General features: G+C 34.1%; 1 protein-coding gene across 2 annotated transcripts in view; it reads right to left on the minus strand.

Moving 5' to 3' along the window:
* The window catches only part of Aldh1a1 (aldehyde dehydrogenase 1 family member A1), an 87317-nt gene extending 74304 nt beyond the window's left edge, over positions 1 to 13013 (minus strand). Inside the window, exons 1-2 of one of the 2 annotated variants that reach the window (XM_048806913.1) lie at positions 12956 to 13013; positions 9425 to 9557 (exon numbers count right to left, since the gene is read on the minus strand). In XM_048806913.1, the coding sequence (XP_048662870.1) occupies positions 9425 to 9478 (54 nt within the window). In that variant the 5' untranslated portion in view covers positions 9479 to 9557; positions 12956 to 13013. The remainder of the gene's footprint in view (positions 1 to 9424; positions 9558 to 12955) is intronic. The other variant, XM_015492931.2, reaches the window with a different exon arrangement.
* Between the last annotated feature and the right edge of the window lie 2479 nt (positions 13014 to 15492).

Raw genomic sequence — 15492 nt, forward strand, 5'->3', positions numbered from 1 at the left:
TGTTCTAGGCCTTCTCTATCTCCCAGCCTCACCTCTCTACTTTGTCCATAGATGCTGAGCTTTACCGTGTTACTTTGGTTTCCCGAACAGAATGCCCTGGTCTGGGTTATGTGAATTTGAATGTGCTGTTTGCTCCATCTGTAGAGAGCTTTCTTTATTTTCTTCCTTTTTTTCTCTTTGTTTATTTATTTTACCTATTTTTTAAATTTGTTGTTTGTTACTTTCTTCACTTGGTTAATTACTACTTCAGCTCTCAACCTTAATATGACTTTATTCTAGGGAACGTCCCCCAAACAGTTTAAATCTGGGGTCAGCATGCTTCCTTCAATCTCTTTCAACATCTAATACATCTGATGACTTCTGGCCATGAAACTCACCATATTATGGTGTCTGTGAATCTGTAAAATCCACTTATCATTACAGAACCGTGTCTTGCTAGCATTATATCTCTAGAAGCTGAGAGTAGGTGGGTTAAACAAATTGCTAAATACATGAATACCATGTATCATGGTCTTAGGGGGTGACACAAGAAATCTTTGTATATTAGGTTCCTAAGTGTTATATTAAAATTTGTTATGAAGGCAAGAATCTTCATAACAAATTTTAATATAACTCTTAGGAACCTAGTATAGTGTTAAATGGTTAATCACCATAATTTAGAAGCCTAAATTCCAAAAGAGTTCTGAGCAGCAAAATATGGAATGATTTAGAAACACTCTGGCAGTAGCATTGGCAGTGTGAAGAGATTGTTTAATATATTGTGTAGAGTAAATCCTTGTGAGGAGCTGAACTATAAAAAGTAACTGTGCTTCCATTTTTAGGCACCACCCTTTAGTCCAGCATGGTGCCAGGTACATGCTGTCTCTTGCTTTGCAGACTAGGATAGAGTTACACTCTCTGCCTTGCATTTCATTCCCTTGACTACTTACATAATCCCTCTGGCTATGCCTATCAATTTTCAGACCAAAAGGAATCCCATCATGAGTGCACTAAGTCATATACTTGGCTGCATCACACAAATGTGTTTTACCTGGATTATGTCTGACAGTGCCAGCCCCCAAGTGATGGTAATTTCATTGTACTTGACACAAAATCTCCCTAGAGACAAGGGGGATGGGATGCCTAATAGATAAGGAAATAAAGCCTGTTAAGCATAATCACTCATGACAACTTGTCTTCTTTCAACAACTTGTGACTTTAAAAGTGCATTCTCATAAAGGTATTTAGAATTTATCTATTGCAATGAAATGGTGTCAGCGCCAACCCCCTTTGAACACTTTGTATTTTTTCGAAACTATCACACTGTGATCATCTGTGAAATACTTCCAGAGGAAAGATGGTTCAATTTTTTTTTTTAAATATTTTAAGCAACAGACAGGCCACCATGATAACTTGAAAAAAAAATGTGTCAAATTAAAATACACAGAAATTACAAAAAGGCAATTGAGAAAGAAATTATTCATGAGTAGAGGGACAGAGAGTAAATCTTGGCTGCAAACAATAAAGCAATCATAATGGTGCCCATAGCTCACTCTTGGGTGCACAAATTTATGAGCTAATAGAGAACAGAGTGCTAATGCATTAGATTGGCAGACAGTGCCAAGAAAACTGAAGTACCATTTCACAGTGTTCTTTAGATGCATATTTTGATAACTAAGATGAAGAAAAGTGGGTTCAGTGCATCAAAGTTATCCTTCCAGAGAATTTTATTTCTCAAACAAAAACATTGAAGCTACTCAAAAGGATTTTATTGGGCACTTTTAGATATTCACATGTGCTCATTTGTAGAAGCTGGCTCCCAGAAGTGGAGACTTTTGAGTATAATGAGAGCCCTTGTCTCCAAGGTGATCTTCAAAGTCAAGAAACATTTAACGAAAATTATTCATCATTAATTATGATCTCATTTTTTGCATTGTTACAATCTGAACATCCATTGTTGTCATTGATTTATCCAAGTTAAGTAAAGTCCTAGGGAAATTCTGTTTAAAGTATTACCCAAACAAGCCTTAAGAAGTACAGATACAAGAGGAGGCTGATGTTTACACAGAGTCACAGGCAGTTGGATTTGAGCTGAGAACTGGCACGTGCATTCTAGGCTGGTTCTACTTCTTACTCTGTACCTTGGGGATCATTTTGCACTGCCTTTCACTATACAATGATTCTCAAACTCAATCATGTGGTATACTTTTTAAAATACAAATTTCTGCTTTTCACTCTTTAGCGATTCTCATTTGGTAGATTAAAGTAGAGCCCAGAATTTTGATTTTCTAAAAAGTTGAGAAACTGCTCATGCTTCTGTTATGGGACAAACTTTGAGAAATGGAGCAATATATGCATCTCCCAATCTGCTCCTTTTTACTGAAGAGGGAAGCAGAGGGTCCATATTGGATCTGAGCACAGCAGAAGGTGTTATGGTCTTGGACCACTCGGTAGGAGTAATGCACTTTCACAGGAATCTAATCAGGCAAGGAGGGAGGAAGGCGTACCCATTTGGACCCAGCTCACAACATTCTGAGTTTGTGTCAGCACAAAGGAGGTGGGAAATGAATGGCTACCTAGACAAAAAGCCCAGAGTAGTCTAGGGAAGAGTGAAGAATATGGAAGAAAATTTCAACACATTCTTTAGTTCTCCATCTCTATTCTTACAGTTCAAAATACAAAAAGACACATACATGTAAAGAAGCAAAGCTGACTTACATTTGTGCTACCTATCGGAACATGAAGGGCCTTCATCACATACAAAGTGACAACTCCCATCAGCTTTATGTTCAGAGAATAACAAGTTTGGATATTTTTATTTTAAATAAAGAGGACAAGGAATTATTGTGCTTTAAACAGAATATGTTTGAATTTGAGCATGTATTTATGTGTTGTGAACCATATAAATAAGTATTCACATATGTGTGGCTAAATATGGCATTATGCTTTTATGAAAAACATATTTTCCAGTAGGTATATTAAAATATGAAAAAGATTTAGTTAGCTCATAAACTTGTAAGGAGTATCAAGAGGAAACTCCCTTTTTACATTCTGTACAGCAAATCCCACTATAACCGTTGCCATTAAGTAAAAATATGTGAAACAGTGTTTTTTTCTATGCCTTGACTGATGTATTACTGATTACGAATGGGATTATACACAATAAAATACCAGTATAAAAACTGTCGGGTGTATTTTAACAGACTTCCTGTGATGGGATTTGTCTTGTAGAAGCTATTTTTTCTTAAAGCAATGAGGCTACATGCTTTTCTTATTTGCACATCATTCTCTGCATAGAACAATCCTTTATCACTGAAATTCACTGCCTCATCATGGAGTCACCAGACAGTTCAGAATATTTATAGTGCCATGAATTACATTGCTGATGTAGATATTACAATGCCTCTCTATTCAGAGGACATCATAAATAGCAACATAACAAGGCATCTGCTTTTTCTGAAGGAAATTGCAGGAGCACTCTGTATAATTTTAAATGGAAGGGAGAATAATTTGTGAACCTAGAACTGGCTTATGCCATTTACTCATGAAGTCTTTTAAGTTCACCCCAAGTCCAGACACAAAATTATCTGTAAGGCAGAACAGATTTTGCAAACTGAAGCAATTTTAATTTTAATTATCAGTTGGTTCCCAGTCCTTTAGATACTTTCTCACTGACTGGTCTCGGGTAGGAAAATTCACATAAAACAGACAATGAAAGTTTGTATTCTGACTTTTTTTCAAAACATATTTTTAAAATCATATGATTTTTAAGGAAAATAATTTTATATGATTTTTGTTGCAAAGATTGTCTTTTTTCATTTCATTAAAGTGCCAAATACAGGAAGTCGCTTGAAGACATTTTTAGAGAAAAATAAGGTAGACAATTTCAATAAATTAAATCATGAATAATGAAAATATTTAATTTCTGAAATACTTACTAGGTGTCTAGATTTAACATATATTTTTACATGTGGAATTAGTGGAGACTTTAAGTCAATTAAACCAAAGCACATTACATCAAGAGTCTGAATGCTATTTATCCATTTACTTGGAGAAGGGAAGGTTATATTCAGTTTTGCTTGTTTCTTAATGGTGACAAGGTAGTATAAAATAATATAATAGAACAAATCTGCAAGCTTTTTTCCCATTAAAATGATAAAACTTTCTCTAAAGGGTGGACATCCTCCAGAACATATAGGAGAGATATAAAACTAGAGAAAATAGTGCAATATAACTTGCACTAAACATTGATTTTTTAATGGTTGCTATAACTCTGCAAATTTTCTATTGTTCCCAAGACTAGGAAAATGAATGGTAGAGTGAATATTGAGAATTGTGTTCATAGTCTCATTTTCCAAGTTGTGACTTTAAAAACATCTGTATATACACACACATACATATAAAACACCCAACTTATCTTCTCCAAATCCTTTCTCTACATCAAAAAGCTACTCTTCTGAACAAAGAAATTCATTGAATTTTCCCTTTGTTTCCTTGAAAGTAAAAACACAATAAAATTCAATCAAATTAAAAGGGGCATAAGAAATGTTTTAAATGTGGCAACATTTGAGTTATTTGTATTCTATAGAGAAAATTATGAATGCAAGTATTAGATATTAGAGTCATTTTATGACAAAAAAATGACAGAGTAGGTTAATAAACTAATACCAGAAACTGATATGAACCAAGTAGACATCCATTACTCTGCATAATCTATAAAACCCAGACATTTTGTCAAGATATTATGTTTTATATTTGATGACTAACTTACTTCTTTATCAGAATACAGTATTTTAAATGTTTGTTACATTTTCAGATGCAATGCCTTTTAAAAATACAAAAGCATATCCTATTATTAACAAATACATATTTTAAACAATTATGATGGTTACTTAATTTTATCCTGCTGTTCAGCACAATAGCCTAAGGTCACCTGTGTCTACTGAGTGTGTAAGGAAGGGCGACTGTAGAACTTATCTTTAATTTTACTTTTAAAAATGTTAAATATGCTTGCTACAATTTCCTCAACTAGAAATTTTATGAATCTCAATACAGATGAAATATTTATGGTAAAAATTTAGCCTTTAGATTGATATTTGCTGTAAGTATAAGATATGCATTGGCTTTTGAAGATTTAGTTACTAAAAAATGGAAAAAGAAAAGGAGAATGCTCATATTTCTTTTTTATATTATTTACATATTGGGTTAATATTTTACATATGTGGTGTTAAGTAAAATGTGACTGAAAAATTTCAAATTCACCTGTTTTAATTTTTAAATGACTAATAGAATACATAAAATTACACAAATTACACCATATTTTAATTAAAAATCCTGAATTATTACTTCATTGTAAAAAGGTTTCATTATTCTTCCAACTTTCATATACACTTTAACAGTGTTTTCAAAGTAATACTAGGAGATAAGTAAAGCAGGTATTGTTTTAATTTTACAGTCAAGAAAGTTGGAGTTAATTTTCCCTTTTGGATTCATATATAATTCATTTGCTCTTGCAAATAAAATTAAAACTCATATAACTTGTTAGTCTGTTCCATAGACATAAGCATTGCAGCAGAAATAAATATAATAGGCTAAAGACAGACCCAACCATATAACTCATTGAATTTTCATTTTCAATAAAAAATATTTATCATATTTTATTATTTAATTTATGTTTTAAAAGAGCCACAAACTACCTGGATATATAGTATCCCCCAAAATACAACATATTTATTTAAATTATTCTGTATAACTTCTCTAAGTGAACCTATGAAAAAAGTTCTACCTTGAAAATTTTCCTGAAAATTTTTGAGAAGCAATTTTGCACTACAGTCAATTAAAACCTATTTTTGATTAATGATATATGCAATGCTTTCATGCTATCTTTTACTTAAAGATAAGGAAAAACAACTTAGCTAGTGCTTTTATGAATCTAGTGGGCTCTGAGGAGAATATCTTTCAGATAAGTCCTTAATATCCCTTTTGGAAGAGTATTAGTAGTTTCTTATTCAATGTAGATTTCTTAAGTAGCTGACATTTATTTTGTTTCCTACCACCTGATCTTGGTACCTTAAAATCTGTTTTTCATTTGTTTTACATTTATTCATGTTCTAATGGCTCTCAGTGATTTTCAATTAGAATTTTCTTAAGGAGTGAGTTTCGAGATCTTTCTTCCTACACAATGAATATTGTTGGTACCTATGTATTGGAGAAAAAATAAAAAACCTATTTGCTAAACAATAATGACTCATTCATATTTATTATCTACTTAATGGTCACTAATTTTAATCATTAAATTGGCGGTTCACTTAAATACAGTAAGTGGCAAATATATTTAATTATATTGCATATCATGTTTCTTTTGAAATTTTTATGAATTTCATTGAAATTCAGGACAGGCTTAAACCACATCGATTTTTAAGAATGCAGTGTCTTATCTTTACAACAAAAGTCTTTGCAAATCTATCATCAAAAGCAAAGCTTCCTTTGGGGCATCAAACCATACCACACTGCCAGACTGTCAACGTTTGGGATGTAATGGAGCCACAAAGCTTTTATATTTATTTCATTCTCACATTTATCAAATCATTGTGGTTGTCCAAAGAGATTATTCAGGCACATACTTCATTCACATAGATTTGAAGGGAGATTTTAATAAAACATGACAAAAAAGGAATTCAGTTTAAGAATAAAAACATGAGCTCACCCACAACTATCACCCACACGACTCATTTTGTAAATCATGTAATGGACTTTGTCATTTTGACACATAGAACATTTCTTTTCTTCTATCACCTTAGGATTAATCAGATTGTATAGTGGATATAAGGGAAAAAGGGATGGAGTTTGGAACTCCCAATGGCTCCCTTTGCTGTTTGTATCAGTGGAACATTTTGAAGTCAGGTAGATGTTAACCTAATAAGGGAAGCCCCACTGGCTTTCTGTCTCCTCCAGACAATAAAATGGCATAATTGTGTCTGTGCCTCTTTCTTCAATTGTTCTTCTATAACATAGTCTGAGAAGTAACATAGATTCTAATTAACTCAAATTAGACTAATGAGAGAGATGGTAAGTACTACAACATGAAGATTAAGAAAGTAATCCCAATTTTAAGCCTCAAAGATGTTGAGGACAAAGGAAATAAATGTTAAAGGGAAAGACTGGGCCACTGCTTCATGGATGTTGAAAGTAGCAATAGCCAATCAATGGCTTCAGCCCATTTGAATGAGCGTTCCTGATTTTCTACAAGGAAAAAATTTAGCACCTGAAATAACCCAAGCTTCACAATGGCATTAAACCCTTTATTGCATTAGATTCTGCATTTATTATTAGCTGGGAGATGGGATGGGTGATGGTATTAGGAAGATTATTTATTTAAAACCTGTGCTTGACAATCTTCTGTTAAAATACAGAAAACTTGAAAAGATATTACATTATTAAGCATTAATAAACATTATTAAAGATATCAAGTAAAAGATGTATTGTGAGAACTTTTTTCTAATTTTATTGTTTGAACAAACCATCTTTTGATAAAAAGTACATGAATTAAGTTCCTTATTAAAATGTTCACACTTCCCATTTTCTCATAATTTAGTACACATTGAAAGTTGTTAAAATAGCCCTCAGCTTTTATACTGCAGCTTCTAATGTTCACAAACTTCTTGACTCTTCAATTATTTACTATGAAATTAAACTTGTGGTGGAGAGGAAATTTTTAATGCTGCCAAATTCTCTTACCATTTAAAATCCATGTTATATGATAAATTTAGTTGTAAATATGTTTGTATTTGCAATCCATTTGGTGCATAAAGCATTTAAGGTAGCAAATAAAATAAAAATTCATTATAATAAAAATAGAGCAATTTGACTAAAATTCAAAAATTAAAACATAAAGGATGAAAACTAAAATGAAAGCTGTTTATATCAGCCCAGAGGATATAAATTTGAACATTAAACAATTCTGGGTTTTAAAAAAGACAGAGTGAAAGGGAGATAATAATGCCAGCTGCATGATCCTTGTTATTAAAAAAGATGAAATCCCATTAGCTCCTCACAGGAAGCAATGCTTTCAAGAAATAGATTCTTTGAAGTTTTTGGAATAGGAACTTGTGTTATGGTACACCAAGTAATAATCTCCCCAACATACACAGTTTATAGTAGATGCTTGGCACATTTCACAAGGGAAATATGAATTGCTTTTCCAAATAATGCTAAAAAGAGAAATGAATGGTGAAATGGCTTAAGGCAATTCATCCAATCACAATTATTAGGCTCTTTGAGTTGATTTCTATCTCAACCCTTCCCTACTTCTCTCCCCACTTAGAGGTAACCATGTGCTCCAAGTTCCTTCTTCCACACTCCATGAGGGACATTATGGGAAAGCAAGTTTCAGATGCAATCCAGCACAGATTTTTTCCAACCAAGGGTACACAACATTTAAATTCCCATTCTTTAAACTAGGTGAAGTCCCAGCTCTCCATCCATCGGACACTGACCAGTATCATGCATAAAAACTGCTCTGGGGCCTGTGTGACAATAGCTTTGAGGGAGAATCAGCTAGTCTTTAGTTATAATTAGGCAAGTTCTCTATTATACCTTGGGCCATGGGCAAGAATGAGAGTCCTAGAGCCAGGGCTCAGTTTTGAAGGATGGTAAGCATGGGTTCATCATGTTCTCATATCACCTTTACAATGGGAAAAAGGTATTTCAAATGTCTTTTTCTTCTACTGCAGATGGGAAGTGGTGTTAGAAGCCATAGGGATTTATGGGCCTGCCTGATGGCACACCCCTGTAATCCCACCTACTCTGGAGGCTGAGGCAGTAGGATCACCAAATTCAAGACCACTCTCTTCAATTTAGTGAGACCCTGTCTAAAAATAAAAAATTAAAAGGGATTTAGGGACTTGGCTCAGCATGAAGCCACACTCGGTTCAGTTCCTTGTACCCCAAACAGAAAACCTCATAGTTATTTAGTCATTACACTAAAAATTACAACTTTTGAGTTATAGAACACTGATTAATGTTTTTCAAATGGTCCAACTACCCTTGGGTAGTGGATTCCTCATTAGCATATTTCAAAAAATAAACTCACTCCAGCGTGTAAAGCACAGGTATTTCATCCACCCACACATTATTCTGTCTATACTAAAGTATTTAAAATAAATTACAGACAGCATAACAGGAGTTGCTATAATCTGGCCACCTGGAGACGCGAGGTTTTTCCTGAGATGTCTGTATGAACTCTTTCCCTCAAATAACTGCTCATGAAAATATTGTTTATTAATACATGCAAGATACTTAATTTGTTGTAAATTTAAACATTATCTTTTTATGTGTAGGATTTTATGATTCTAATTATTTCTGGAATGTCATTTAACTTATCCACTGAAACACTGGTAACTGGAATACAATGACTATTTACATATAATAGAAGCCAAGTGCCTACCCTGCTCAAGTGGAGCGTCCAGAGCTGCACAGCAAGTACCGGTGGAGATGTCATTCTCAGTCTTGTGGTTTTCCATTGAGTAATTTTTCTAAGTGATTTTTTTTTTTTTGGTAAAGGTCTTCCTGTTGTTTTTCTAGGAAAATTTACAGGAGAAATGTGTTTATGTTCTTTTACTTGTTTCACTTCCTCTCATTATTCAATAAAATGATTTAATACATTCTCTTTGGCTGGGTAAGAGCAAATTTCTACATTCTCTAATGACCCCCCACACACACACACCCAAAAAAGTATAGAATTTTACTGTAATTGGGTACTATTTTTGTTTAGCAAAATTTAAGTAGTGGCCTGTGCTTCACGGACATTATTAAACAGTCACCGCATAATAAGCCCATTTTCAAATAGAAATGGAAAATCTCTTCCATTTACTTTGTACTAGGGATTTAGAAAATTGTTGTACTTCAGGCAAAATTCTTAGACTTTTTTTTTGTTTTCTGATAGGTTGAAGCTATCTAAATGTATCATTTGATTCTTCTGTACTCTCAATGCCTTCTTCAAATGACATTCGTTCCTCCTGAGGAAATAATTTCACTTTGTGGAAATAGCACTAAACAGGAATTAAATAGGTCAAGTACCTTGTCCCATCTCTGCCAGCTATTTGATAATTGACTGCCTATGTCCTATAACTGCATTAAACCTGGATTGAAACATCTGAAAAGAGGCAATGATATGAATAAGAATGTCATAGGGTTTATAGAAGTAGTAAATAAGTGCAGAATGTCAGGGTCTTTTGTGTCCTCTTTTCCTGGCAATGTCTTGCTTCTCTAGGTCTCAGCTCAGGCTCTGCCTCCTCTGAGCAGCCTTCACTTGTGCCCTCTTATACTGTCCAATTGGATCACTCTGCTGTTCTTTGCTTATCTGTCATTGCACTTACTATGTGTACAATTTGCCCAATTCTCTGCTTCTCTGATAAGAACATAATTCAATATGTTGTTCCTTAGTTCCACTCCAAAATCAGAGCTAAGTGGAGAAAGTTCTTGGTATAGTTTCAATCTGGAATGTCACCCACAAGCTCATGTGTTGCAAGCATGGTCCTCAGTGCAATGAGGTTCCAACATGGGGCTTTTGAGCAATGATTAGTCATTGCCTAAATGATTAATCCATTGATACCTGAATGGACTATTGGCAGGTGGAACCTAGTCAGAAGAAGTCTGTCACTGGAGAAATGTCCTGGAAGGGTTTATCTTCTCTCTGGCCCCTTTCTCTTTCCGTGTGCGCACTGGTTGCCATGAGCAGAGCAGCTTTCCTCTGTCATGCTCTTTGCCATGATGTGCTACCTCACCTCAGGCCCACGGAAATGGAACCAGCTGACAAGGGACTGAGTCCTCTGAACCCATGAGCCAAAAACCAATCTTTTCATTGAGTTGTTTTGGTTGGGAATTTTGGTCACAGTGACAAAAAGCTGACAAATAATTCTCCAAAAAAGTTTGTTAAATGAATGAGTGGATAATAATTGAATAGAATGCAGTGAAATGGAAGAAATATTTACCCTTCTATCTTTGAGAGATGTTGTGAAGTCCAAAGCTGGTAACGCATGATAAAGTTGAATCAAACCTTTCAAATGGAAGTGCCATGGGCAAGTCCCCTCGGCTTTTGCATAGCTTTAGTATATTATGGAGGATTTGAATTAAACTAAAACTTTAAAAATTTATCATGAATTCAAGCCCAACCATATGCAGTTTGTAAATACTGACCTTGTACAGACTAAGTGTAAAAACCCTGGCGTCAAGTCGCCTATCCTAGCATTCACTCGCCTTGGCATGGCTCTCACTGAGGTTAATAAGAACTGTGGATATCGCAGACTGCCAAAACATAAGGAGATATGACAGAAAACCAAAAGGGAAACTGCCTGCTGCCTTGGGCTCACTGAGATTTGAGTCTAACAAGGCAGACTTGTCGCTGGACTCTTTGGAGGTGAAATGAAGCGATGGGCTAATGCTGGGCACAGGAGGCGCCAGGTCCTGACAGGCCAAGGTGTGACCTGCGGAATCCTAACCACCCCAGACATGTTTCCAGGAGCAAGGGAGCTGGGCCGTGGCCAAGGGCAGGCAAGGTTGTGAGGGTGGGGGGAGGAGGTGTATGCAGAGCCCTCAGAGAGTAGGAAAAGAAAGGGCAAGTGAGATTACTGGTCATCTGGTGTCTTAGATCACAGGCAAAGCAAACGCCAAGCACAACAGCAAACACAACCTTTGAGCACTGTGTCTCCAAAGAGTGTTTACCAAGTGCCTTCGGCCTTGATCTCCCAGACTCAGTTAAATATGCATTTGTTAATGTTGTGCTTCTCACTTTCTCTTCTTCCCATTTTTTGGTTATTGTTGTTATTTCTACTTTTAAAAAAAATCTTTTAATTCCTCACTTGTTTTGAGAGTATAACTCTGAGGAAAGTGAGAAATAAAAGGAGTGGGGACAGAGGAGAAAATTCCACAGAGCATTTTCAAAAGAGGCTTTCCAGTACAAAAATGTAGGCATTTATAGTTACACTATTAAATGTAGTGTATTATTATGTATAATATGGTAAATATGATGTATAGCTCATTCTTTAAATATATTATTAAATATGATACACACGTATAATCATGCATATTATTCTCCATTTAAAAATACCAATATTTAGAAATGAACTGATAATTTATGTGATATATGCCATTTTTATTAGCTACCTTTTAAAAATGAAACATTGTATCAGCAAAAACATTTAAATTCATATTATTTGGTGACTAAGACATACTAGCATTTCAAAAACATTTAAATACATTATTTTATTTGATTACATTAAGGGGAACTGAAAAAATGGGAACATGCAAACGAGGTGAATGGTTTTATGTGCCTTTCTTGTGGCCATTCCTTCATACTTTATTCCAATTCTTCATTTATGTGACCTTTGCTCCAATTGAAATAGGGACTGTCATTTGTTCCTTCTGGAAATTTTAGGACCTAGCATATGTTTGGACATAATAGCTTCAGCATTCAAAATGTATAATGAATTTCGGAAATGGATAAAATTAAGACCTCATACATATCACACTGTTAGAACTACATGGTTTTAGAACAGTAGTAATATTATTTTAACATACAACATGTCTCATTTTTACACCCTGAAACTAGTCATAGAGGCATAAAAATATATAAAAAGTAAGGTTTTTAAAAAAATAAATGAACTTTTTAGAGCAGTTTTATATTGGTGGCAAAATTGAATAAAAAAGTATGGAGACTTCTCATGTGCTCTCTTCCTCTCCACAATCAGGACTCTCCAACTGTCAGCATTTTGTAATGCATTTGTTACAATTGATGCACCTACATCAACACACACTAGCATCCGTGGCCCAAAGTTTTATATTAGGGTTTACTCTTGATGTTGAACACTACATGGATTTAGATGAATGTATAATGACATGTATTCATCTTTGAAGTATCACACAGAACATTTTCACTGTCTTAAAATTTCTCTGAGTAGCCAGGTGTAGTGGTACATACCTATAATCCCAGCAACTCGGGAGGCTGGGGCAGGAGGATCACAAATTTGAGGCCAGCTTCAGCAACTTAGTGAGTCTCTAAGTAACTTAAGGAGATCCTGTTTCAAAATAAAAAATTAAAAAAGGGTTGGGGATGTAGTTCAGTGGTAAACACCCCTGGGGTCAACACACACATACACACACACACACACACACATACACACACATATTTTTTTTCTTTGTGTTTAGACTATTCTTCTTTCTACCCCCAATCCCCTGGAAACCTCTAAGCCTTTTACTGTCTCCAAAATTTTGCCTTTTCCAAAAATCAGATATTTGTAATGATACAATATGTAACTTTTCCAGATTAGCTTCCTTCAGTGAGTAGTATGCATTTAATTTTTTTCATGTCTTTTTATGATTGATAGCATATCTTTTATTACTAAATAATATTTCATTATTTGGATGCACAAAATTTATTTTTTTAACCTACTGTGGGATATTTTGATGGCTTGCAAGTGTGTCAGTTATTAATAGAGCCACTGAACACACTCATGTAGAGGCTTTTTTGTGAAGAAGTTTTAAATTCATTTGAATAAATACCAAAGAATGTGGTTGCTGGATCATTTGGTAAGAATGTATTTAGTTTTGAAATAAAATGCCATGATATCTTCCAAAGTGTCTCTACCATTTTCTATTTCCACAAGCAAAGGGTGAGAGCCTCTGCTGCTCTCTATCCTTGTCAGTCTTTGGTGCTGTCAGTGTTTTGGGTTATGTACATTATAACAGATGTGTAGTGTTATTTTATTGTTGTTATAGTTTGTAATTCCCTAATGACATAAAATGTTGAAAAGATTTTCTTAGACTTAATGCCCTTAATGCCATCTGTATATTTTCTCTGGTGAAGTGTCTGTTCAGTTTTTGGTCCATTTTTGTTTTGTTTTGTTTTGTTTTGGACCAGAGATTGAACCAAGGATGCTTAACCACTGAGACACATCTGCAGTTCTTTTTATATTTTAGTTTGCAGTAAAATCTTGCTAAGTTGCCCAGCCTGTTCTTGAACTTGAAATTCTCCTGCCTCAGTGTCCTGAGTCACTGAAATTATAAACATGGGCCAATGCACCCAGCCTTTTGTCCATTTCTTTGGTGATTTGTTGGTTGTCTTATTGTTGAGTTATAAGTAAGTGTTTCATGTATATTTTAGACAATAACCCTACGTGCTAGTTGTACATTTCGCAGATATTTCGCCCAGTCTGTGTCTGGCCTTCTTATGCTCATGGCATCAATTTCACAGAGTAGAAGGTTTTAATTTTAATAAAATCTAGATTACCAATAATTTATTTTACAGGCTAAGCTTTTGACACTGTGTATAAAAAGCCACTGCCATACCCAAGGTCATCTAAGTTTTCTTCTGTGTTATCTTTTAGGAGCCTTATAGCTTTGCAATTTTACATTTAGTTTTATGATTTGTTTTGAGCTGAAATGGCTATATATAATTGTGTATGTATGTGTCCAGCTTTCCTTGTATCATTTATTTAAAAGACTATATTTACTACATAATATTGTACCTTTTCTTTTGTCAAAGATTATTGACTTTTTAAATGTCAGTCTATTACTTGGCTTGCTATTCTGTTCCATTTACATGCTTTTTATTTTTTTCTAATACCACCTTGTCTTGATTATTGAGCTTTGTAGTAAGAATTAGTTGGGTAGTGTTAGTCCTCCATTTTGTGTCTGTCCTTCAATATGGAGTTAGCTATTCTGGGTCATTTCCCTCCCCATATAAACTTTAGAATCAGTTTCTCAATGCCCATGATATAACTTGTTGGAATTTTGTTTCCATTTAATCTATAAGTCAATTTGAATAGAATTCTTATCTTGACAATATTTCCTATCAATGATTTTCTAATCTCTCTCCATTTGTTTAGTTCTTTGATATCATTCAAAAAGTTTCACTGTTTTTACTCATACAGATCTTGTGCATATTTTTCTAGATTTATGCATAAGTATTTTGCTTTTTCAGGAGGTGATAATTTAAATATTAGCAAATTTTATTCTCAAATTTTGTTTGTGTGTAGTTGATGGATAAGAAGGCAATTGACTATCATTGTCTTTTAGTTCTAGGAGTGTTTTGTTTGTTTCTTTTTTTTTGTTTCTTTAGTTGATTCTTAGAATCTCTTTGGTTTTAGTTTAAGGTAATGCTGAATTCATAGAACGAGTTAGAAAGTATTTCTTCTGCTTTTACCTTTTAGAAAAGACGTAGAAAATTGGCATAATTTCTTCCTCAAATGTTTGATAGAGATCCCTAGAAAGCTCATCTGGATCTCATGCTTTCTGTTTTGGAAGGTTTTTAATTATTGATTCAATTTCTTTTATAGGTGTAGATCTATTCATATTTTTTCTCATGTAAACTTTGGTAGATTGTGTTTTTTAAGAAGTAAGCCTATTTCATCTAGTTTTTCATATTTATGGCTATAAATTTGTTCATAATACTCTCTTATTTTCCTTTTAATGCTTTCTTTCTTTTCTTTTCTTTTTTTTTTTTTTTTTTTTGCACTG

Source organism: Marmota marmota, unplaced genomic scaffold (genome assembly GCF_001458135.2).
Source record: "Marmota marmota marmota unplaced genomic scaffold, marMar, whole genome shotgun sequence".
Lineage (NCBI taxonomy): Eukaryota > Metazoa > Chordata > Mammalia > Rodentia > Sciuridae > Marmota > Marmota marmota.